The 26817-nt window shown below is 42.6% G+C and overlaps 1 protein-coding gene across 1 annotated transcript in view; it reads left to right on the top strand.

The window, feature by feature from the left end:
* The window catches only part of LOC105007505 (proprotein convertase subtilisin/kexin type 5), a 61080-nt gene that overhangs the window by 26126 nt on the left and 8137 nt on the right, over positions 1-26817 (top strand). Inside the window, exons 8-13 of the mRNA XM_029114799.2 lie at positions 13633-13719; positions 13928-14126; positions 15047-15270; positions 18695-18937; positions 25230-25475; positions 26553-26748. Coding sequence (XP_028970632.2) covers positions 13633-13719; positions 13928-14126; positions 15047-15270; positions 18695-18937; positions 25230-25475; positions 26553-26748 — 1195 coding nt within the window. The remainder of the gene's footprint in view (positions 1-13632; positions 13720-13927; positions 14127-15046; positions 15271-18694; positions 18938-25229; positions 25476-26552; positions 26749-26817) is intronic.

Below are 26817 nucleotides of genomic sequence, written 5' to 3'. Positions count from 1 at the left end.
AGGGCCTCCCCTGGGTAGGGACACAGTGTCGCCGGACCCCCCCCGTCTCAGTTCCAAGGTGTTACGCTGCTATACTATTGTGCTGGGGGATATGAGGAATGCACTTTCTAACTTCCAGTCTCCTCCAGTTTTTGACACCTCCACACCTGGTTTGGAGGGCCCGTTGCTGTTGCTGTCCTTGTCCACCTGGTCATACTTTTGACCTAGTCTAAAATCAAATAGACTGGATTTAGCCCAGAGAAATTTATTATTTATAGCTGTTGGACTCTTAATATCTCACCCAGCACAGCCAGAGGAGGACTGGTCACCCCTCTGAGCCTGGGGCATTTCTAGGTTCATCATCATTTTCTTCCGCTTATCCGGGGCCGGGTCGCTGGGGCAGCAGTCTAAGCAGAGATGCCCAGACTTCCCTCTCCCTAGACACTTCCTCCAGCTCTTCCGGGGGGACACAGAGGCGTTCCCAGGCTCTGCTCTTTCTTCACCACGACAGACCGATACATCGACCGCATTACTGCAGAAGCAGTCTCCCGTTCCATCCTTCCCTTACTCGTGAACAAGACCCCTAGATACTTAAACTCCTCCACTTGAGGCAGGCACTCTCCACCAACCTGAAGTGGGCAAGCCACCTTTTTCCGACTGAGGACCATGGCCTTGGATTTGGAGGTACTGATTCTCATCCCCACCTCTTCACACTCGGCTGCAAACCGTCCCAGTGCATGCTGAAAGTCCTGGTTTGAAGGGGCCAACACGACAACATCAAGAGCAGAGACAAAATCGTGTGGTCCCCAAACCTAGGCTGCGCCTAGAAATTCTGTCCATAAAAATTATGAACAGAACCGGCGACAAAGGGCAGCCCTGCCGGAGTCCAACATGCACTGGGAACAAGTCTGACTTACTGCCGGCAATGCGGACCAAGCTCCTGCTTCGGTCGTACAGGGACCTGACAGCCCTTAGCAAAGGACCCAGGACCCCATATTCCCGAAGCACTCTCCAAAGGACGCCACGAGGGACACACTCGAATGCCTTCTCCAAATCCACAAAACACATGTGGATTGGTTGGGCAAAATCCCATGAACCCTCCAGCAACCCGTAGAGGGTATAGAGCTGGTCCAGTGTTCCACGGCCCGGACGAAAACCACACTGTTCCTCCTGAATCCGAGGTTGTGTGATCTCCCTATAGTTGGAACACACCCTCCGGTCCCCCTTCTTAAAAAGAGGGACCACCACCCCGGTCTGCCATCCCAGAGGCACTGTCCCCGACCGCCACTTGATGCAGCACAGGCGTGTCAACCAAGACAGCCCCACGACATCCAGAGACTTGATGTACTCAGGGCGGATCTCATCCACCGATGAGTTTCTTGACTACCTCTGTGACTTCAGCCCGGGTGATGGAGCCCTAATCCTTTGCTTCCTCAATGGAAGATGTGACGGCGGAATTGAGGAGATCCTCAAAGTACTCCTTCCACCGCCCGACGACATCCCCAGTTGAGGTCAACAGCTGCCCACCTCTACTGTAAACAGCGTTGGTAGGGCACTGTTTCCCTCTTCTGAGGCGCCGGACGGTTTGCCAGAATCTCTTCGAGGCCAGCCGATAGTCCTTCTCCATGGCCTCACCGAACTCCTCTCAGGCCCGAGTTTTTGCATCCACAACCACCCAGTCTGAAGTCGGCTTGGCCTGCCGGTACCCGTCAGCTGCCTCAGGAGTCCCACAAGCCAACCAGGCCTGATAGGACTCCTTCTTCAGCTTGACCGCATCCCTTACTTCCGGTGTCCACCACTGGGTTCGGGGATTGCCACCTCGACAGGCACCGGAGACCTTACGGCCACAGCTCTGAGCGGCTGCTTTGACAATGGCGGTGGAGAACATGGTCCACTCGGACTCAATATCTCCAGCCTCCCTCGGGATCCAGTCGAAGCTCTGCCGGAGGTGGGAGTTAAAGATCTCTCTGACAGGAGACTCGGCCAGATGTTCCCAGCAGACCCTTACTATACGCTTGGGCCTGCCGAGTCTGTCCAGCTTCCTCCCCCGCCATCGGATCCAACTCACCACCAGGTGGTGATTAGTTGACAGCTCCGCCCCTCTCTTCACCCGAGTGTCCAAGACATACGGCCGCAGGTCAGATGAAACGACAACAAAGTCGATCATCGACCTACGGCCTAGCGTGTCCTGGTGCCACGTGCACTGATGGACACCCTTATGCTTGAACATGGTGTTCGTTATGGACAAACTGTGACTAGCACAGAAGTCCAATAACTGAACATCACTCACTTGAGGCAGGCACTCTCCACCAACCTGAAGTGGGCAAGCCACCTTTTTCCGACTGAGGACCACACCCTCCAGGTGTCACTGTCGTGGCCCACATGGGCGTTGAAGTCCCTCAGTAGAACGATGGAGTCCCCAGTCGGAGCACTTTCCAGCACCCCTCCCAGAGACTCCAAGGAGGTTGGGTACTCTCCACTGCCGTTCGGCCCGTAGGCACAAACAACAGTGAGAGACCTATCCCTGACCCGTAGGCGCAGGGAAACGACCCTCTCGTTCACCGGGGTAAACTCCAACACATGGCGGCAGAGCTGGGGAGCAATAAGCAAACCCACACCAGACCACCGCCTCTCACCATGGGCAACTCCAGAGTGGTGAAGAGTCCATCCTCTCTCAAGGAGTGTGGTTCCAGAGTCCAAGCCATGCGTAGAGGTGATCCCGACTCCCTCTAGTCAGAACCTCTCAACCTCACGCACAATTTTAGGCTCATTCCCCGCCAGCGAGGTGACGTTCCACGTCCCTAGAGCTAGTTTCCGTGTCCAGGGATTGGGTTGTCTAGGCCCCCGCCTTCAACTGCCGCCTAATCCTCTCCGCACCGGCCCCTTATGGTCCCTCCTGCAGGTTGTGAGCCCACAGGAAGGCGGCCCCACGTCGCTCCTTCGGGCTGAGCCCGGCCAGGCCCCATGGGGAAAGGCCCGGCCACCAGGCGCGTACGAGCCCCAACCCCAGGCCTGGCTCCAGGGTGGGGCCCCGGCTGCGCCATACCGGGCAACGTCACGGATCTCAAGATTTATCTCATCATTAAAGGCTTTTGAACCGCTCTTAGTTTGACCCGTCGCCTCTCTAGGTTTCTTCCTAAAATTTGGCCTTCTTAGGGAGCTTTTCCTAGCCACTGAAATTCAACACCACTGTTGTTTGCTCCTTGGGGTTTAAGGCCGGGTGTTTCTGTAAAGCACTTTGTGCCAACTGCTGGGCTTTATAAATAAATTTAATTGATTGTTAACATCTTTATAATTCAGACCTTTTGTCATTTGATAGAGAAAGAACACACAATGTTGTCCACACGTGGTTGAAACCATGTCCTGTACCTGTTTTGAACTGTATTCCACATTCTCACAGGTTTGTAGAAAGGCATTGATTGACTTGGGAAAATATGTAATATCCGGGGGTTTCCAAAACTGTCATAAAACCATTGTCTGTCATGTAAATAGCCAGCCAGTGCTTCCAGGGGTGATTGCTTGGGTGTGTATTAACAATCATTATTGATGCAACATCTCGGACTGGTCCCCTAGGTAGTTGGTTGCTTGCCAGCACACCATAGAAATGGGTCCTAGATAAAAATTGGTTCACCACACCGGTCAACTCTGCGGTATTCATTTCCACACCGTTTTCCTAATAGTAGTCAACCATGACTTTGTGCCGGTTTGACACTTCGATAATGAAGTCAAAGATTGAATAAACAACCAAATTAATTGTGTGGGGTAGTGGTTGTCTGAAACTCATCTCAAGTCGTACATTCCCTGACTTGATCAAGGATAGGTGCTGACCACATTCCTCATCCGGCGCGCAGTTGAATGCATAAAGGGCATAGCCGTGTAAGAAGTCCGACCTGTCAATAGCCAAGGCTTGGTCCTTTAGGTGTTTTCCTGAAGCTAAGGCCAATTGGTAAAATTCACGTGCTGCTGATCCTGTTGTGTAATTTGTTTGGAATGGTTTGCTAGGAAATTGCTGACCATCTACATACATAGCCATAAACTCCAAATTATAATGTTTGAAATTAAATGGATTTTTTGTGTAACTTTCTGTAAAAAAACCTTCCTGACATTGTCCACCAATGCGATTACAATACATTTTGGCAGAGGTCCTAAAAATAGGTTTTCCTGGTTGCAAACACGACCCCCAGCCGGTAAACTAAATGTCTTCATACACACTCTTTCAATTGGGTACTTGGCAGTGGTTGAGAGTAGCGCTTGAGCGTGTCCAAGTTTCACAGCTGGCGAAACAGGGCCAATCATTTCAAATGCGGTACTATCCGCCGAGTAGTCCATCATTTTCGCCTGCATGGTCCGTAACATCCATGTGACCTGCGGCGTCCTTGTAAAACAAAGCAGCTGAAAACTGAGTCTTTAATGTATCACATCCATAATTCAGAATGCTCTCTATAACGGCTCTGTAGGGGTATGTGTTGCTACTCTGACTAATTAAACAATCACCCAAGGAGACATCCACTTGTGAAAATAGGGTGGCTATCGGGTAGTTGATAACCCCAACACTGGCATCAATATTAGTTCTGTCCGGTTTAGTGACTTTTACATGTAGGAACAACAAATGCCGTCTTTTAACCGTGGCTCTTGTTTTTGTCTCATTCTTGCGTTTTTTACTCTGTGATAGGCTCCTCCTACCAGGTGGTCTCTTTCTAACACCTTGAGTCATAACCATCAATCCTGAACCGTCCTGCTGTTTTGTTTGTCGTGACATAACACTGCTGACAACATAACACTGCTGACAACATAACACTGTTGACAACATCGCCAACTATATTCCTGGCCACACTCTTCAGATGTGGTTTTGCTATTGAGAACCCGCACTTCAACAAAGGTATTGCCATCCGGAAAAGCCCTCGGAAAAGGCCCCCTAGACCGGCCCCATACATTGCAGCGCTACCATGATACCCCGGTAAACCATTACCGGCCTGTGTTGTGTAGTATTCAACATACCTTTGAGGATCATCATAGAATTTCTGAGGCCTCTTCTTAAAATCTAAAAGATTGTTTGACGGGTCTGAAATGTAATTTTGCAATCACCTTCCCCACTACGAATGAAACCAGCTGGTTTTGATCAGATTTTACTTCAATACAGATCTCATCAAACTGGCTCTTACTAAGAGGTACTTAGTGTGGCTTGTCGTACGTCACTGTGACAACTTCGTTCTTTTTCCCTGCAGTTTGTACAGTTCTCAACAACGGGACATGACTGTCACCAACACGTTGATAATCAATTATATCTGTGGAGATGTATAGGGTGTTAAACCCTGCCAGAATATCTGTGGGGAATGCCCCGTACCATGGGGCGTACCAACGATTGCCCGGTTTTAAGCCCAATATCTGTTCCAGTTTTGTAGTAAATTTCTAACTAAAATGGGGCACACCTTTTAGAAACATTCTATTTTAAAATTCATCATAACCCGCCCATACACCATGCGGTTGAGCTCTGTCACTAGTGTTACAATGCCACTGGATTAACCGGTGTTGATTTCATATTTCCAAGTTTTGTGGTATAGCACAAACTCGTATTGTTGGGATAGACATGTCTCGATGAGTTACTGGGCAGCGTTATGTAGAAACCACCGTCACCCATGCTGAACGCAATCAATGTAAGTGATCCTGAAAATCCTGGAGTTTTATCCAGTTTCTAGGTCAACCACTTGTTCCAATGGTATCCAGCTGTTGAATTTCTCAGGCCAACCAAGCCATTTCACAAGACTCTTTTTCTTCCCTTTCTGTACTTTCTCATCCAAAACTTCCACTTTAAAAGTTTTATCCTTAGCCACGATTATTTTCAGTAGTTAAAAGGTTAAAAGGTCCCAACTATCACATCACCATCGTAATCTTTTATTCTATATACAGGAGGTTCCAGAGGAATGCATTCTATTATTGTAAAATATTCATCTGTGTACCCTTTTTCATAGCCTTTTGTAAACGCACCTCTCAGCTTTGAGAGGTGCGTTACCAAGGGTATCCCCAAGCTTTGAGAGGTATCCCCAACCTGGGACTTGTAGCTTTGATTACCATTTCTCATTATTGTTGGACCATACATGTTCTGAATCAATCTAACATTTTCTTCACAAACTTCAGCAGGCTTCATCTTAATAGATTGATGGTAGCTATAGTTGTATCCATGAACTAAATCTTGAATAACCTCAACGCAGCTGTGAGATACCTCCACATTTGTGATTTAATTGTTGTTATTACATCTCTCAGCGATACTGCGTATTTGCTTAATACATCTATGCATGTTAACATAAATATCATGTTATCGTTTTCCACACTGTAAGCACTCATGTCAACCAAATCCAGCTGAAATCTTGAATTTATATCATGAACAATAACTCTATTTCTTTGAAAATGTATAGCTACAGGCCTGTGTAGCGTGTATGTATCCTGGGCGAGCAGCCAGTCATCGGCCTCACCATTTTTGAGGATCTCCCCGGTTTTCTCCAAGTATGCTCTTTTCAAACCTTCTCTACCCACATAAGCACCAGGGTTTGCAGGGTTGTTGTAAATACTGTTCATAACCTGTTCAGACATCGTAGAGCATTCAAGCAATAATGAGAAGTAATACATGTTTAACATCGTTTTATTTGAGTTTTCGAAATTACACACCCAAGATATTCAGAAAGGTTACACAAACATTCAGATTTCTCATAGTGTTTGTTTAATTACATGTTAACATGAGAACTGAAGTTTCCGGGCCTTAGACAACAGACTCTTTGCTTTCAACACACCATGACGCCGCTGCGTCGCATACAGCATCCTCATTAAATTTGTCCATGTATTCATCCCTGTTCTCACTCAGTCTCTGTGTGATGTTCGGCTCCAACTTGAGCTCCTGCAGAAAGTTCTCTGCGGTCATGTAAACATCAGTCATCGGTGCGTAAAAGCCCGATGCGTTCAAAGCCTTGACCAACACGTTTCAGTCGCTGTGTTAAAACTGTCTCCACAATGTCATCATAATGGGTCTCAAAAAAATGATCAGGCGGATCGAGACAAGAATGTCTTGTCTGGCTCGGGTGGTCCACTTCACATCCGATGCATGCTTTGTGTACAATAGCCCCAACAACGTTTTCATGCACCCACAGGTAGTTCATGTACCCACAGGTCGGTACCGGTTCGAAATGTAATCTATTTCCCCCCCGATGCGCAGAGGAAAAAGCTCTTGTTAGTCACCACAGTGTTCCTGTCTCCTTGTTTTATTTAACCCTTAAGTTTTGTTAGGGTCAAATTGTTACACCTCGTTACAACTTACTACACCTCACTACATCTCACTACACCTTACTACATCTCACTACACTTTACTACACCTCACTACACTTTACTACACCTCACTACACCTCACTACATCTCACTACACCTTACTACACCTAACTACACCTTACTACATGTCATTACATCTCACTACACCTTACTGCATGTCACTACACTTTACTACACCTCACTACACCGTACTACACCTTACTATACCTTACTACACCTTACTACACATAAATACACCTTACTACACCTTACTATACATTACTACACCTTATTACACCTCACTACACCATACTACACCTCAGTACACCTTACTGCACCTTACTACACCTTACTATACCTTACTACACCTTACTACACCTCACTCCACCCTACTACACCTCACTACACCTCACTTAACCTTACTACACCTTACTACACCTGACTACACCTCACTACACCTTACTACACCACACTATACCTTACTACACCTTACTATACCGTACTATATTTTACTACACCTTACTATACTGTACTACACACACACACACACACACACACACACACTCACTCACTCACACATACACACAGCAAATACAAACTATGCCTGGTCAGTGTTTGTTGCGGTACTTCTACCAGGTCATATGAGGTGAAGAATTGTCATGTTTGAGATACACCTATCAACCATAACATCATGACCACCTGCTTAATATTGTATAGGTCCCTTTTTTGGGTCCCCCATCCACATGAATGGCAGGACCCAAGGTTTCCCAGCAGAACATCTCCCAAAGCATCACACTGCCTCCACCGGCTTGCCTTCTTCCCATAGTGCATCCGTGAGTTCTCCAGATAAACGATGCACAAGCACCTGGCCATTGTGATGGCAATTCCATAGATCGACACACTTAAAGGAGTAAGAACAGAGACAAAATGTTCTTGGCACAATTTAACCATTTATTATTATTTGCAAATAAGAGAGACGCTTTGAACGTTTACAAACATAATCGTCTAAGGAGTCAATTAAGTAGATACATGAACTGTCCGTATTTATTACAGTTAAAAGGGGTGTGGTAAGTTGTTGCCCATCTGTCTTGTGTCACATAGGTTTTACCCAAAGGGCATTATCCTTCTTGCCATAATGTTTACTGTTGTGTTTACCTAAAGGGGCCAACTGACCTTACTTCCCCCAAGGACCACATTCCTAAGGAACAAAAGGACTGACACCCTTCTTTGTCTAGACAAGGACTGACACCCTTCTTTGTCTAGACATGAGAACATGGCCCAAATACCCAATAATCCTCTGATATTATACAGACATGTGTGTCACAATCAAAGTAAAGATCTACATACCAGCCAATGGAAAGACAGACATTTCTCAAATGTACCTTAGTACATAACACCATTCACCATAACACCATTCACGTGATGCAAAAGGAAACATGATTCATCAGACCAGGCCACCTTCTTCCATTGTTACATGGTCCAGTTCTGATGCTCATGTGCCCATTGTAAGCACTTTCGGCAGTGGACAGTGGTCACCATGGGTACCCTGACTGGTCTGCGGCTTCGCAGCCCCATACGCAACAAACTGCAATGCACTGTGTGTTCTGACACCTTTCTGTCAGTACCAGCATTAACTTTGAGGAATTTGAGCTAAAGTAGCTCATTTGTTGGGTCAGACCACAAGGGCCAGCCTTCGCTTCCCATATGCATTAATGATCCTTGGCTGCCCATGACCCTGTCGCCAGTTCACCAATTTTCCTTCCTTGGACCACTTTTGATAGGTACTGACCACTGCAGACACCCCACAAGGGCTGCAGTTTTGGAGATGCTCTGACCCAGTTGTCTAGCCATCAAATTTGGCCCATAAATTCGCCCAGATCCTTACATTTTTCCTGCTTCTAATACATCAACTTTGAGGACAGAATGTTCACTTGCTGCCTAATACATCCCACCCACTGACAGGTGTCATGATAACAAGATTATTAGTGTTATTCACTCATAATGTTATGGCTGATCGTGTTTTTTACCCACTGAGACCCTTTATAATGTCTAACATCACACACACTGTTGTTACTGGAACTGAACTTTTCTTGCGGGAAAGGCTCTGTTGTGTAGTGGGTGGGAGGACCCATATAATTCATACAGTATATTCTCTAGAGTAGTTCACTTCAATAACTGTGACACAAGACCAGCACGTCGTTTGAGAGACAAACAGCACGTGGTATGAGGGCCTTCCCAGAAACCTATCCTCTGTGAACATGCTCATGGCTTATTGTACAGAGATGACCAGCCCTTCTCCATCTGATTCCCTATCTTTCGATTTGTGTGTAACTTTTGTCCCGAAACATTCATGTTGTCACTATGGTCATAATATCTACACATTATTAAGCCAAACATTAGCTAGAAAATAGTACTGGTCAGTTTTGTCCATCATAACAAATAGAGATACATTTCTGTTTTTGGAGTAGAAACAAGTGTTCATCATTAGGTATATGTGGTCTAAATTGTCTATATAATTAAATAAAACTAGTAAATGTTGTAATTTATATGAGTAATCAGTTGGTTATGGATGTCAAACACATTTGTTTGCAGCTAAAATATCAATAGTGAGTCCTGGGTAGTGATTTAGCCTGCTAACATGAGTGTAACCAAAATGTTAACATAACACAAGGGTTAATTGGTGGAGCTCATGTTGTGTGGATTTTACAAAAAAAAAAGAATGCAATCTTAAATTATGAAAATGCCCATTGTTTCCATCAGCCTATTATCGGTCTCTTCACGAAGGATGCGCAAGAATAAACGTCTTAGAACGACTTGAATGTGCTTCACTGTCCGCCAAGAAAGTGTTCTAAGGTCGAGGTCTTCGTGGGATCACGAAATATATATCCCTGCCAAACTGTATCCGTGATTATTTTATTCGATACCCAAAACATCTGTCTGATTTGTTGTAAAATCAATACCCAGTCCGAATGATCTCTAAAGTCGGCAATATCCAATCCCAAATATGCCAGGGATGAGGGATAATCAGACCTGAATTTTTAGGATACCAGACAGAAATGTGTCCGAAAGACAAAAAGGCTGCATTAAGTCCGTTAAACTGTTTTAACCTGTCTGACAGTGGCCATTGATGTTGCACCTGCATTTTATATTATAGCTGGGCCCATCTCAGATTTCTCACGATCCACAATTTAGTATTTTCATAAAGACATTCCTATTTTAAAATGTGTAGCCAAGAAGACAGTGTGTATTATAAACGTATCTTGTTTGCCCTCTAATGTGTGCCTTTTCATTTATTTGTTGAATAGGAGATTGAGCACGAATTAGGCCTACCTGGCCTGTGTACCTGTGTAGGCTATAAATGAATGTGTGGAGTGCCTGATTGTAGGCTAATTAAAATGAACATCCCTCAAGACTTATGGTGCTTCTATATTATCATCACCTCACACACACAGTCAAAAGGCTATTCATTGGCATGGAGAATGATACAAAGAATAAACTAGTTTTCCAAGTAGTTGTTAATGCTTTCCTACTGAAAATGACAAAAGACGACAAATAGAATATCATTTTTGCAGGCCAAAATAACATTGTCGATCTGTATGATCTGCCCAATACATGATGCTCACAAAATAACGGGGAGCTGTTTTAATTAATTATAAAATAGGCCTATCCTAATAAGAAACATAAAATGCGCACGGAAGTGCATGCACCCACAGGTCAGAACCGGTAAGAAATTAAATCTATTGACTTGAATGATCTCTTGCCAGTCACCGAAGTGTTCCTGACTACTTGTTTTATTTAACTGTGAAGCACACAATCTCAATATATACAGTCGTATGAAAAAGTTTGGGCACCTCTCTGAGGCTGCATAATAATTTACTCTGTCGCCACAGAAAATTATCACAGTGGCATGCCATTCATTTTACAATAAAAGCTGAGTACTGGGGTATTTTCCAGACAAAGAGTTTTAGTGTAGCAATATTAAGTTGTATGAAATTAACCTTACATAGTCGAAATCCGCGGATCCGTGGATCCGGACAGTGCTCATTTGCATGAATATTTATAAAAATAGAATCGCCATAATCGTCCAATTCCAATGGCATATTATTTGTAGCCACTTTCGTGAAGCGTTCCGTGTATAATTTGGGTTGTCTGTGTATTGTTTTGGTTTGCTATGAGAACTTTTCACCAGGCAACGACATTGACCATGCATCTTATAAAGGCTAATGTGTAGACAAGAATAGGGATTGCAAGGGTGTACATCACTATATATGATGTTTTGAACCATAATGCATCGTTTGTATTATAAATATGATATAAAAATAAATATTTTGTCAACATAGTATGGGGGTGTTCTTAGGGTGACCCAAAAGTCTGTTTTTATGTGTTTTTATTGGAGCCAAGGGGGTTGTGATTACCAGGATAAATCATAATAGGTTGTATCTGTTACAGAAATTAATCTAGGACCCAAAATGTCCAAGTAGTAATATCCGGCCGAAATCCCCACAGTCTTAAATCAGAGGTGAAAAATAGGTTATGCAAAAATGTGGGCACAAATGTGTGTCATTTTGTTGATTTGAAAACCTATAACTACTTAGCACTGATTAATTGGAACACACAATTGGTTTGGTGAGCTCATTAAGCCTTGAACTTCACAGACAAGTGCATCCAATCATGAGAAAAGGTATTTAAGGTGGCAAATTGCAAGTTGTTGTTCTCTTTGACTCTCCTCTGAAGCATGGCAACATGGGGGCCTCAAAACAACTCTCAAATGACCTGAAAACAAAGATTATTCAACATTATGGTTTAGGGTTAGGGAAGGCAACAAAAAGCTATCGCAGAGATTTAAGCTCTCAGTGTCCACTGTGAGCAACATAGTGAGGAAATGGAAGACCACAGGCACAGTTCTTGTTAAGGCCAGAAGTGGCAGGCCCAGTAAAATATCGGAGAGGCAACAGCGAAGGATGATAATATGTATCCTGTTTTTTAAGGATCCCAGTGATTAATGCATATCCTGTGTTCTAAGGTTAGATGGTTATCTTTTATCCTGAATTCTAAGGTTTAAATGTATAATGTATGTCCTGTGTTCTCAGATGAATAATGCCGATTTTGTGTTGTAAGGATCAGGTGGAGCATGTATATCACATGTTCCAAGGATCAGATGGATAATGTATATCATGTGTTGTAAGGATCAGATGGATAATGTATTTCATCTGTTGTGTGGATCAGGTGGAGAGAACAAGTATTTGATACACTGCGATTTTGCAGGTTTTCCCACTTACAAAGCATGTAGAAGTCTGTAATGTTTATCATAGGTAATCTTCAACTGTGAGTGATGGAATCTAAAACAAAAATCCAGAAAATCACATTGTATGATTTTTAAGTAATTAATTTGCATTTTATTGCATGACATAAGTATTTGATACATCAGAAAAGCAGAACTTAATATTTGGTACAGAAACCTTTGTTTGCGATTACAGAGATCATACGTTTCCTGTAGTTCTTGACCAGGTTTGCACACACTGCAGCAGAGATTTTGGCCCACTCCTCCATACAGACCTTCTCCAGATCCTTCAGGTTTCAGGGCTGTCGCTGGGCAATACAGACTTTCAGCTCCCTCCAAAGATTTTCTATTGGGTTCGGGTAGGCTAGGCCACTCCAGTTGTCTTTTATACAGGTAATGAGTTCAAACAGGTGCAGTTAATACAGGTAATGAGTGGAGGACAGGAGGGATTCTTAAAGAAAAACTAACAGGTCTGTGAGAGCTGGAATACTTACTGGTTGGAAGTGATGTCATGCAATAAAATGCAAATTCTTATTTAAAAATCATACAATGTGATTTTCTGGATTTTTGTTTTAAATTCTGTCTCTCACAGTTGAAGTGTACCTATGATAAAAATGACAGACCTCTACATGGTTTGTAAGTAGGAAATCCTGCAAAATCGGCAGTGTATCAAATACGTGTTCTCCCCACTGTATGTCCTGTGAGGATCAGGTGGAAAATGTATGTCCTGTGTTGTAAGGATCTGATGGATAATGTATATCATATGTTGTAAAGATCAGATGGATAAGGTATGTCCTGTATTGTAAAGATAATATGGATAATGTTTGTTGTGTGTTGTAAGGATGAGATGGATAATGTATATCATATGTTGTAAAGATCAGATGGATAAGGTATGTCCTGTATTGTAAAGATAATATGGATAATGTTTGTTGTGTGTTGTAAGGATGAGATGGATAATGTATTTCTAGTTTTGTGAAGATCAGATGAATAATGCATATGATTTGTTGTACGGATCAGATGGAGAATGTTTGTCCTGTGTTGTAGTTATCAGATGGATAATATATGCCCTGTATTTTCAGGTTTACATGGTGTATGTAACACATGCAATGCTTCCTGTAAGACTTGCTTTGGCCCCCAGTCTCTGGATTGCACTTCCTGTTTCACAGGTATGGAACATCATCATATAGGAGATGTCATTGTCACTTTTATCCAGAGTAACGTACAGTGATATGCACCCATACATGAATGGATGGTCCCAGGAATCAAACCCTCCCCACTGAGACGCTTGGCAGTATAAAAGCCAGTCTCTACAAACAGGTGTTTCTTAACCACACTACTAAAGAGTCTCCTTCCCTGGGTGTGGGTGTGTGTCAGGCTACATGCTGAATCAGGACGGGGCGTGTGTAGACCAGTGTCCTCCAGGCTCCTTCTCCAGCCCCTTGGGTCAGCTCTGTGAGGACTGCTCTCCTAACTGTAACACCTGTCAGGACAGCTCTGATAACTGTGTCAGCTGCCCTCCTGGGTTAAACACTTTATTCCTGTTCCAGGGACGTTGCCTGGCAGAATGTCCTGAGTAAGTATTGCTTAACCCTGAGCCTTCTAAAACTATCTGTAACCTCCAACACTGATCCTAAAGCACGGACACTGGTTGCCTGAGGGCTCAGCATAAGGAGGAGTTCCCTGTCTGTGAACCTCTATGATCTGAATAACCTGTTGAGGGCATTAAAAGGAAGATCAGGGAATGTGGAACAATTTCCAAACAAATTGACATGAAATGTTTACACTGAATGCATTCTCATCAAACATGAGAAAATGGCCTGTACTTCCATTGCACTGAAATGCAGATGGCCTGAGATAGGGATTAAACCAAGGCCTTCGTGTTTGATTACTGTTCACCCTTCAAAATGGAATAGGCAGTAGAATATAATATAAGGTTATTTCATTTATGTTTTAATGTTATATCATCCAGAGTGTTAGAAGTCAGCCGTTTCGTATACTGGTTGAAATAGTGTTTGCCTATCTGGTTGTCAAGGGAGAGAGTAATTCAATTATTTATTGCAGCATTTGATAGTCGATTGTTCATGATGTTACAGACTCAATACTCTGTCTTACCAACATCTCAAAGAAACTTCTGGTTGTCCTCACCTTTATAGACATCCCAAACTGAATATACATTAGCCCATTGGCTATTTACTGTCGCGCTTTGAATGAACGTGACTTCCTGTGTACGGATGAACAGATGGTATTTTGTTGTCTAAACATAACAAGCATAAACCTCGACAAGAGGTATTACCTCATATATTAATGATAAATTATTCAGATATTATTTGTCATTATGTTGTTTCTTCCAGGGGTTATTTACCATATGTTATAATGTATCTTCTTCCTATGGTTATTTACAGTGTTTTTTTGTATCTTCCAGAGGGTATTTACATTGTTATAATGAATCATTGTGTAGTTATATACCTCATGTTATAATGTTATATCTTCCAGAGGATTCTTTGAGACAGAGGAGGGGCTGTGTCAGCCTTGTGATGTCACATGTTTGACATGTGATGTCACTAAGACACAGTGCCTTTCATGTGGTGTGGGCTTCTTCCTGGAGGCTGGGCTCTGTCGACTCAACTGTTCCCTTGGGAGTTACCCTGGAGATGGCGGAACCTGCCGGAGATGTCCCGCCCACTGTGATGTCTGCTCTGACGACAGAACATGTTACAGTAACTCTATGGAAACATTTACATTGAAATGATTAGATGTTTGTTAATGTAAGATTACAGATGGGACAGTGATAGTCAGGCAGTTCCTCTGGCCGGGTTACTTCTTCCATTTACATGTGGGTGAAGTCACCCAGTCAGGATTATTTGGTTAAGGCATGCATTGGAAACACACATCTCTTATCTGACTGCAGCTTATTTTGCTATGCAAGGATCTAAAACTGGGCAATGCACCTTTAGTACAAAGTGCTTAATTCTCTCTTGTACAGGCAATTTAATCACAATCAGATTAACCTGTACAAATGCAGGTAATATGCAGGTAATATTCAGTGCATTTGGAAAGACCCCTTCACTTTTTCAAATATTTGTTAGAGTTAAACATAAAGTTGAAATTGATTTGTCCCCATCAATATGCACACAATACCCCATAATGACAAAGCAAAACGGGTTTTAGAAATGTTTGCAAATGTATTTTAAAAAAACCCCAAGAAATATCACATTTCTACTTGGTATACTTGTATTTGGGGATTTTCTCCCATTCTTCCCTGTAGATCCTCTCAAGATTTGTCTGGTTGGATGAGGAAAGTTGCTGCACTGCCATTTTCTGGTCTCCAGAGATTAAAATACGGTCTCTGCCTAGGCCACTCCATGACATTCGCAGATTTGTCCCAAAGCCACTCCTGTGTTTTCTTGGCTGTATGTTTAAGGTTGTGGTCCTTGGGTGTATGTTTAAGGTTGTGGTCCTTGGGTGTATGTTTAAGGTTGAGGTCCTTGGGTGTATGTTTTAGGGGAGCCTTTGCCCCAGTCTAAAGTCCTGAGTATTCTGCCACACATTTCCTTCAAGGATCTTTCTATGTACTTTGCTCCGTTCATCTTTCAGGTTCTTGGTCACCTCCCCTGGAGGCCCTTCTCCCCTGATTGCTCAGTTTCACTGGGCAGCCAGCTCTAGGAAGAGTGTTGTTGATTCCAAACTTATTTTATTCACAAATAATATGAGCCACACAATGTTGCAGAGTATTTTGTTACGCTTCCCCAGATATGTGCCTCAACACAATCCTGTCCCAGAGCTCTACAGACAATCCCTTCAGCCTCATGGCTTGGTTGTTGTTATGACACGCACTGTCAACTGTGGGACCTTATATTGACAAATGTGTACCTTTCTAAATCATGTGTAAACAGTTGAATTTACCAGAGGTGCTCTTCAATCAAGTTGTAGAGACATCTGAAGGATGATCAATGGAATCAGGTGTAATGAACACCAGGACCAGAGTTGTGTGGGTCCAATTGCAGAAGTGCAATGGTAGATTTATTTTTCGTCGCACAAGGGAGTAGGCTAGCACACAAACGATAAGGACAGGCAGAGAGTCGGAAACCAGAAGATCAGTCCTTGAAGGCGAAGGCACAGGCAGGGATGAGCAGAGACGCGAAACCGAGAAGCAGGCCAGCAGGTCAGGAAGCCGGGTTATCATTCAGCGGAGGCTACAGCACAGGCTGGGAGAGACGGTAAGGATATCCAGGGGCAGGCAGGGAGGTCGGTGTTCCGGGAAGGCAGTCCGTACAGGTAACCACACAGGTAGGGTAGGCAGGGAGAGACACGACGGGGCAGACGAACAGGTCAGGACGCAGGATACTGTAAACGAGGAGAGAGGACGGGACAGGAGGTTAGATAACACAACAGGCTGGGAATCAACAAAGTAATGAGCGCGCGCGATAGAAGGCTTGGCAGGTCCACTGGGAACAATACCTCACACTGGAGGGGAGGTAGAGCACAGGCTAAATAGAGGGGTTAACAGGGCACAGGTGTTCAATATTCAGGTGATTGGGATCTGGAGTGTTGGGTGCGTTCATGCGTGCTGGGAAGTGAACTGGTGGCAGGTGCGGAGCGTGGCGGGGAGGAGTCGGACCGGGAGTGATGGGAAAACCTCACATCAGGAAGCTTCTGAGCTCAATTTCAAGTGTCATTTCAAAGAATCTAGATACTTATGTTACTGTAATATTTATGGTTTCCATGTTTTTAAAATTAGCAAAAATGTATAAGCTGTTTTTGCTTGTTCATTAAACTGAGTATCAGAGCAGAGTGTGGTAACAGTGTATCAGACTAACAGTGTTAATCTTCCTGTCAGAGTGTAGTTCTCTGTAGTAACAGTGTTAATCTTCCTATCAGTGTCATTTTTGCATTAGAAAGTGTAATCTTCCTGTCAGTACACAATTGTGCTCATAAGTTTGCATACTCTGGCAGAAATAATGAAATGTTGGCATTGATTTTGAAAATGTGACTGATCATGCAAAAATACTGTCTTGTATTTAAGGATAGTGATCATATGATGCAGATTTCTTATCATAGTTGTTTGGCTACTTTTTAAATCATAATGATAACAGAAATCACCCAAATGGCCCTGAGCAAAAGTTTACATACCCTTGAATGTTTGGCCTTCTTACAGACACACAAGGTGACACACACAGGTGAAAATGGCAGTTAAAGGTCAATTTCCCACACCGTTTGTCAGCTCTCATATGGATGCATTACTCAGGTCAAAAGACCTGAGTAACAGGGTAATGGAACCTTATAAAGATGGAAAAGGATATAAAAAGATATCCAAAGCCTTGCAAATGCCAGTCAGTACTGTTCATTCACTTATTAAGAAGTGGGAAATTCAGGGATCTTTTGATACCAAGTCAAGGTCAGGTAGACCAAGAAAGATTTCAGCCAAAACTGCCAGAAGAATTGCTCAGGATACAAAGAAAAACCCACAGGTAACCTCAGGAGAAATACATGCTGCTCTGGAAAAAGACGGTGTGGTTGTTTCAAGGAGCACAATACGATGATACTTGAAGCAAAATTAGCTGCATGGTCGAGTTGCCAGAAAGAAGCCTTTACTGTGCCAATGCCACAAACATTATTTGCACTTGTGGTTAGATGCTAACTGCATTTCATTGTACTGTCCTCGTACTGTTCAATGACAGTAAAGTTGAATCTAATCTAAAATCTGAGTCTAATCAGAATTGTAATCTTCCTGTCATTATAGTTTCCTATTGTATTGTAACAGTATAAATCTTCCTATAGTGTAGTTTCCTGTAGTAACAGTGTTAATCATTCTGTCAGAGTGTATGTTCCTGTATTAACAGTCTAAACCTTTCTGACAATGTTTTTTCCTGTAGTAACAGTGTTAATCTTTGTGTCAGAGTGTATGTTCCTGTATTAACAGTCTAAACCTTTCTGACAGATTTTCTTTTCCTGTAGTAACAGTGTTAATCATTCTGTCAGAGTGTATGTTCCTGTATTAACAGTCTAAACCTTTCTGACAATGTTTTTTCCTGTAGTAACAGTGTTAATCTTTGTGTCAGAGTGTATGTTCCTGTATTAACAGTCTAAACCTTTCTGACAGATTTTCTTTTCCTGTAGTAACAGTGTTAATCATTCTGTCAGAGTGTAGTTTCCTATACCTGATGCTGGATGGAAAGTGTAAAGCTAGCTGTCCAGTGGGCTACTATGAAGATATGGAGGAGGGGCGGTGTGGTTTGTGCCACCTGACCTGCTCCAGTTGCTCCGGCCCTCTAGTGGATGACTGTGAGAGCTGCACCTCCTCAACCCCCCAGCTGTACATGGGTGCCTGCTACCGGACCTGTCCTAATGGGACCTATTTTGACAGCACAGCAGCAGAGTGCCAGGGTGAGACTATTTATAGAACACTACTGTAGACCAGAGCCCAATTCCCTATATAATACACTACTTTAGACCAGAGCCCTATTCCCTATATAATACACTACTGTAGACCAGAGCCCAATTCCCTATATAATACACTACTTTAGACCAGAGCCCTATTCCCTATATAATACACTACTTTAGACCAGAGCCCTATTCCCTATATAATACACTACTGTAGACCAGAGCCCAATTCCCTATATAATACACTACTTTAGACCAGAGCCCTATTCCCTATATAATACACTACTTTAGACCAGAGCCCTATTCCCTATATAATACACTACTTTAGACCAGAGCCCTATTCCCTATATAATACACTACTTTAGACCAGAGCCCTATTCCCTATATAATACACTACTTTAGACCAGAGCCCTATTCCCTATATAATACACTACTTTAGACCAGAGCCCTATTCCCTATATAATACACTACTTTAGACCAGAGCCCTATTCCCTATATAATACACTACTTTAGACCAGAGCCCTATTCCCTATATAATACACTACTTTAGACCAGAGCCCAATTCCCTATATAATACACTACTTCAGACCAGAGCTTTATTCCCTATATAATACACTACTTTACACCAGAGCCCTTTTCCCTATATAATACACTACTTTAGACCAGAGCTTTATTCCCTATATAATACACTACTTTAGACCAGAGCCCAATTCCCTATATAATACACTACTTTAGACCAGAGCTCCATTCCCTATATAATTCACTACTTTAGACCAGAGATTTATTCCCTATATAATTCACTACTTTAGACCAGAGATTTATTCCCTATATAATACACTACTTTAGACCAGAGCCCTATTCCCTATATAGAAAACAAATTTAGACCAGTAGTATACTACTGTATATTGTCTGTATACAGTAGTATACTACTTTAGAAAAGAGACCTATTGTCCATATACAGTAGTATACCGCTTTAGACAGGAGCCCTATTCTCTGTATACAGTAGTATACCACTTTAGACTAGTACACTATTGTCCGTGTACTGTAGTATACTACTTTCAACTGGAGCACTATTGTCCATATACAATGTGAGACATAATTCAGGAAACTGGGCTTATCGCAAGAGTTTTGCTTTTTATTGCATTTTATAAAGGTCCAGATTCATAGCTTTTAAATGGTATATAACACCATACTGTTTGATAAAGTTATGGGACAGATATGTTACTTTAAAAGTTGGTAATCAGCTGTACTTCAGCTATCTGAGACAATAGGCTTTGTTTACGCAGCATAGTTCATCATAGTTCACACCCTCTTAGGCCTTAACCCCAGCCAGCTATTTAAGAATTCAAATGGGGACACTCTGGCCTTGTGCTAAACTGGTCTGGTTGGTCTCTAATAAACACATACTATATCAAACCAAATAAAATTAAATACTGTTAAAGTTCTTCATGTGGACTTGATACAACACATATAAACAGTACAGTGAAAGGTAAAGTAGCTTAGCAGCAGGATTCATTCAAAACAGTGGCAGCAATGTAAGTGCAGGAGGACAGCCACATTGCGTTTAGTCTGTGGATCTTGTTTACAACCCATCCTTTTGCTACCATTCACACTCAAGGTGTTCAATACTCCACAATAATCTATGCATCTTTCATTGTTGCTATAATAAACTGCCATGACTGTCCTTTACTCTAAATGTAATCTGTGGACAGTTGTTTTATACAAACCCGATTCCAAAAAAGTTGGGACACTGTACAATTGTGAATAAAAACAGAATGCAATGATGTGGAAGTTTCAAATTTCAATATTTTATTCAGAATACAACAGATTACATCAAATGTTTAAACTGAGAAACTTTATCACTTTAAGGGAAAAATAAGTTGATTTTAAATTTCATGGCATCAACACATCTCAAAAAAGTTGGGAGAAGGCCATGTTTACCACTGTGTGGCATCCCCTCTTCTTTTTATAACATACTGCAAATGTCTGGGGACTGTTTATGAATAGGGTTTATGAATAAGTTTATGAATAGGGATGTTGTCCCATTGTTGTCTAATACAGGCTTCTAGTTGTTCAACTGTCTTAGGTCTTCTTTGTCCCACCTTCCTCTTTATGGTGCGCCAAATGTGGGTGAAAGATCTGGACTGCAGGCTGGCCATTTCAGTACCCGGATCCTTCTTCTATGCAGCCATGACATTGTAATTGATGCAGTATGTGGTCTGGCATTGTCATGTTGGAAAATGCAAGGTCTTTCCTGAAAGAGACGACATCTGGATGGGAGCATATGTTGTTCTAGAACTTGGATATAACTGTCAGCATTGATGGTCCCTTTCCAGATGTGTAGGCTGCCCATGCCACACGCACTCAAGCAACCCCATACCATCCGAGATGCAGGCTTCTGAACTGAGCGCTGATAACAACTTGGGTTGTCCTTGTCCTCTTTAGTCCGGATGACATGGCGTCCCAGTTTTCCAAAATGAACTTCAAATTTTGATTCATCTGACCACAGAACACTTTTCCACTTTGCCACAGTCCATTTTAAATTATCCTTGGCCCAGAGAAAACGCCTGCGCTTCTGGATCCTGTTTAGATACGGCTTCTTTTTTGACCTATAGAGTTTTAGCCGGCAACGGCGAATGGCACGGTGGATTGTGTTCACCGACAATGTTTTATGGAAGTATTCCTGAGCCCATCCTGTGATTTCCATTACAGTATCATTCCTGTATGTGATGCAGTGCCGTCTGAGGGCCCGAAGATCACGGGCATCCAGTATGGTTTTCCGGCCTTGACCCTTACGCACAGAAATTGTTCCAGATTCTCTGAATCTTTGGAAGATATTATGCACTGTAGATGATGATAACTTCAAACTCTTTGCCATTTTTCTCTGAGAAACTCTGATATTGCTCCACTATTTTTCGCCGCAGCATTGGGGGAATTGGTGATCCTCTGCCCATCTTGACTTCTGTGAGACACTGCCGCTCTGAGAGACTCTTTTTATACCCAATCATGTTGCCAATTGACATAATAAGTTGCAAATTGGTCCTCCAGCTGTTCCTTATCTGTACATTTAACTTTTCCGGCCTCTTATTGCTACCTGTCCCAACTTTTCTGGAATATGTAGCTCTCATGAAATCCAAAATGAGCCAATATTTGGCATGACATTACAAAATGTCTCACTTTCAACATTCGATATGTTATCTATATTCTATTGGGAATTAAATATAAGTTTATGAGATTTGTAAATTATTCCATTCCTTTTTTAATCACAATTTGAACAGTGTCCCAACTTTTTTGGAATCGGGTTTGTACAAGAGGAGCTAGTGTTTTATTTCCATCATTGGCACTGCAATGAAATGAAAATTTTGCCTGAAGGTTTTGAACAGTATCAAAGTCCGGGATTTCCTCATCGTCGTCCGATTCATCTTCTGAGTCATGGCATCATTATCTCAGCCAATGGAAGGAAAAGTCCTGTATCTTCCGCAGGTTAAACAAGGGTTTTAGTTTTAAATTGAATTCGCATTTACACCTCGCATACTAGTTTGTTATTATGTCACATTCAAGTTCACATCTTCAAGAAGGCATTTCTGCCAAAAAGACAAAATGTCCCAGAACATGTTTTTCTTATTACAAACGGCTCTTCTGAAATGTAGTAACATTCGACATAAGCCCAGTTTCCGAATTCTGTCCCATATACTACTTTAGACCAGGATAATATTATGAAAACACTACAGGTATCAGAATGCAAGGTTGGTTGTGGTTCTGACAAACCTCGTTACAGTTATCAGAATGCCAGGATGGTTGTGGTTCTGATAAACCTGGTTACAGGTATCAGAATACGAGGATGGTTGTGATTCTGACAAACCTGGTTACAGGTATCAGAATGCCAGGATGGTCGTGGTTCTGATGACCCTGGTTACAGGTATCAGAATGCCAGGATGGTCGTGGTTCTGATGACCCTGGTTACAGGTATCAGAATGCCAGGATGGTCGTGGTTCTGATGACCCTGGTTACAGGTATCAGAATGCCAGGATGGTCGTGGTTCTGATGACCCTGGTTACAGGTATCAGAATGCCAGGATGGTCGTGGTTCTGATGACCCTGGTTACAGGTATCAGAATGCCAGGATGGTCGTGGTTCTGATGACCATGGTTACAGGTATCAGAATGCCAGGATGGTCGTGGTTCTGATGACCATGGTTACAGGTATCAGAATGCCAGGATGGTCGTGGTTCTGATGACCATGGTTACAGGTATCAGAATGCCAGGATGGTTGTGGTTCTGATGATCCTGGTTACAGGTATTTGCCTACCAACATAATGTTGAGCCGGCTGTGACATGGCCTTGATTGAGGTGGCCAGACTAAACCCTTGTCAAACATTACTTATCTCTCAGGAAGTGCTAGCCCATACTACCTAGTGATACGCTTCTAAATTGAATGTAAGGCAGTTGCATAGACTTATCTTATTTATTGCCTGTCTATCTATCTTATCTGGTTTACCACCCTGTTCTTGGCTGTCTTAATCAATATTTTTTTAAATGGTGATTTCAAATGGTGATTTTCATTTGGTTTTCCCTGTAGAACGACCCTTGTCTAATTTAGGAACAGGAGGCAGGACACTGGTGCTGGGGGAAGGGAGAATGCTTAATACAGAACTAAGAGGTTAACAAAACCAATAACTCAAACTGAAACAACGTCACAGCGTTTTGAAAACCAAACAATGACCAACAACAAACACTAGGAAGGAGGAACTGAAACAGGTGATCAGGAACACAGGTGAGGGATGTAAAGACAAACACGTGATCAGGAACACAGGTGAGGGGTGTAAAGACAAACAGGTTTCTGTGCTCTAAATGAGAGACAGAGGGTGTGGGATTCCAGTATGTGACACCTTGGGGAAACATGGAACCAAAAACATTACCCCACAACCACAGCTTGTTTGGTTCCAGGAATATACCTTTATGAGACCCCAAATAGTTTTACCTATTAATGAAAAAAAAGGTTTCCCCTAAACCGACATTTTTTTTTTTTTTTTATTGACAACCTTCATGAAACAGAGCAAAAGTTTAAAAAAAAGTATGTATCAACACAATCAATTAGTCATATTTAGGACAAAAGTTAAACTGCAGTTTAGGCAGAAAGATACTGCAGTAGCCCTACTGAACTAGTACTACAAAGGCAATGTTACTGCAATCCTGCAACTGTAATACAAATGCACATTATGCACATCAAATCTGTCACTACTAATATATAACAAGTACTGATATTGGTTTTGCTGTGGTTGTGCCAGAGGTCAGATGTAGAAGGACCCCAACATAAAAATAAGTCCTTGCAAACCTTAATTGACAGTCTTGCAAAGCTCTTGGTGCCATACTGCCCAAAGTTGAAACACAAGCAGATTCAAAATATGCAAGTGTTTTAATTCACAGCAAACTACTAATAGTAATGAATTTAATTTAATAACTTAAGATAAATTATGTTGACAAATGGTATGTATTCAAATCTGTAAATATACATTTGCAAAAAATTATTCTTTTCTTGCCCATATACTATCATGTGACATGTTAAGAAAGTTATGATCAATGCAACATCATACCTGGACATTAAATGCTTTAAACTGACCAAAACATTTAATAGGAAATGACATCAGATGGATCAGTGCGCTGACCATCTGACTGACTTGCTGACAGGGCTTTGTCTTACAGCTAGATACAATTGAAAACCTCAGTTGCCAACTAGCTACTGTAGCTGGCTTATGCAATAAACTTTTATGACAAATTGGAGTAACTTACCAGTTGTGAAATACTCATCTACCTAATGTACTAACAGCCACGGATTTTGAATGTAGATTTGATATCGTTGGTTTTGCAATGTATTTGCTTGGTAAACATTAATGCTGCATTGTTGACTTCACAGCTTGTGACTTGAATGACGCCAGCTCAAACTACCAAAGATACACACAGCTTTGGTATGAAAAGTTAGAAAGGAGAGGAGCTGACTGGCTTGGGATGAAATCAGTTGGCTTTTAAGAAAACTATCTGTGGAAACCTTTCAAATAACCTTTAGGAAACATTTAGAAAATGGTCTTAAAATATTTCCAACTTTGTAACCTTCAATGAACATTCACAGAATATTCCTTGAACGTTCATATAATCCTTAAAAGAACAGGCAGAAAACCGTCCAAGGGACCTTTTGAAAATATTGGTGCCTTGTTCAGGGAATATTCGCACAGTGATATGACAGTTTCAGAATATCTCTCTGATCAGTGGGTTTGATATTGACTGTGGTGTGTTTTACAGAGTGTCATCAGACATGTGGCAGCTGCTCCGGGCCAGAGTCCAGGCAGTGTACTCGGTGTGTGAAGGGACTGGTGTTGGATCCAAGCAGCTTGCTGTGTGGGGTGACGGGGGACACAGCCTGCCCACAGAGGACCTATCTCCATGTCGACCAGTTCACCTGTCTTTCCTGCCACCACCTTTGCCAGTCCTGTGCAGGGCCAGGGGATGGCGAGTGCCAGACCTGTGCCATGCCCAGATATCTTCACAGTAAGCACTGGTCACTATACCGTTCTGTTGTCTGTGTCAGGGATGTTAGGATTCATTAAGCTAAGTCTTGCTTCATCACAAAATGTTACCTTTGGTGAATAAGCTATTTTAGAATACATATATATATATAGTTGTGCTCAAATGTTTGCATACCCTTGGATAATTGGTAATATATGAAACATTTGTGAGTGAGCAGGCAAAACACATTTATTTCTTATAGGATTAATTTTAAACTGTAGGTTATAACAGAATGGCACAATCATAAAACAAAACATGGCAACAAATAAAAATGTTTACTGACCCCTGTTCCAATCTCTGGATTGTTCAACACTCCTGGTCTAGGGGTAACACTCCTGGTCTAGGGGTAACACTCCTGGTCTAGGGGTAACACTCCTGGTCTAGGGGTAACACTCCCAGTCCAGTTATCACACTCCTGGTCCAGCAGTAACACTCCCATTCCTGTTGTAACACTCCAGGTCTAGCAGTAGCACTCCTAGTCCAGTTGTAACACTCCTGGTCTGGGGGTAACAATCCCAGTCCAGTTATAACACTCCTGGTCTAGGGGTAACACTCCCAGTCCAGTTATCACACTCCTGGTCTAGCAGTAACACTCCCATTCCTGTTGTAACACTCCAGGTCTAGCAGTAGCACTCATAGTCCAGTTGTAACACTCCTGGTCTAGGGGTAACACTCCCAGTCCAGTTATAACACTCCTGGTCTAGGGGTAACACTCCCAGTCCAGTTATCACACTCCTGGTCTAGCAGTAACACTCCCATTCCTGTTGTAACACTCCAGGTCTAGCAGTAGCACTCATAGTCCAGTTGTAACACTCCTGGTCTAGGGGTAACACTCCCAGTCCAGTTGTAACACTCCTGGTCTAGGGGTAACACTCCCAGTCCAGTTATAACACTCCTGGTCTAGGAGTAACACTCCTACCACTACAACTGTCCCTCATCAAGGTCAACTTGACTATGTTACCTGATCTCTTATTGCAATGTGGTGGAACAAGTACATTCAAAAAATATAAAGACATAAGTTCCTACCAACCACCAACAGCATGTGTGTGTGTGTTTCAGATGGTTCGTGTGTGGTTGAGTGTCCCACTGGCTCTTACCCCTCCACACAAGAGGCTGACAGGATAGAGCTGGGCTTCTGCTTCCCCTGTGACCACATCTGCTCCACATGCACTGGGGCCTCGCCAAAACACTGCCTTACCTGTGCACCTGGATACCTGCGTCTCCTGCACCTGTGTGTCTCTCACTGTCCTACAGGGTAAATTACATCCTCTCCCTCCACCCTCTCATGCTTCTCCTCATTCCTAAAGTGGCTTTTGGCCATTAT

The sequence above is a fragment of the Esox lucius genome, chromosome 19 (genome assembly GCF_011004845.1).
Source record: "Esox lucius isolate fEsoLuc1 chromosome 19, fEsoLuc1.pri, whole genome shotgun sequence".
NCBI lineage: Eukaryota > Metazoa > Chordata > Actinopteri > Esociformes > Esocidae > Esox > Esox lucius.
The sequence above is the reverse complement of the archived record's forward strand: the minus strand, read 5'-3'. Positions and strand labels throughout refer to the sequence as shown.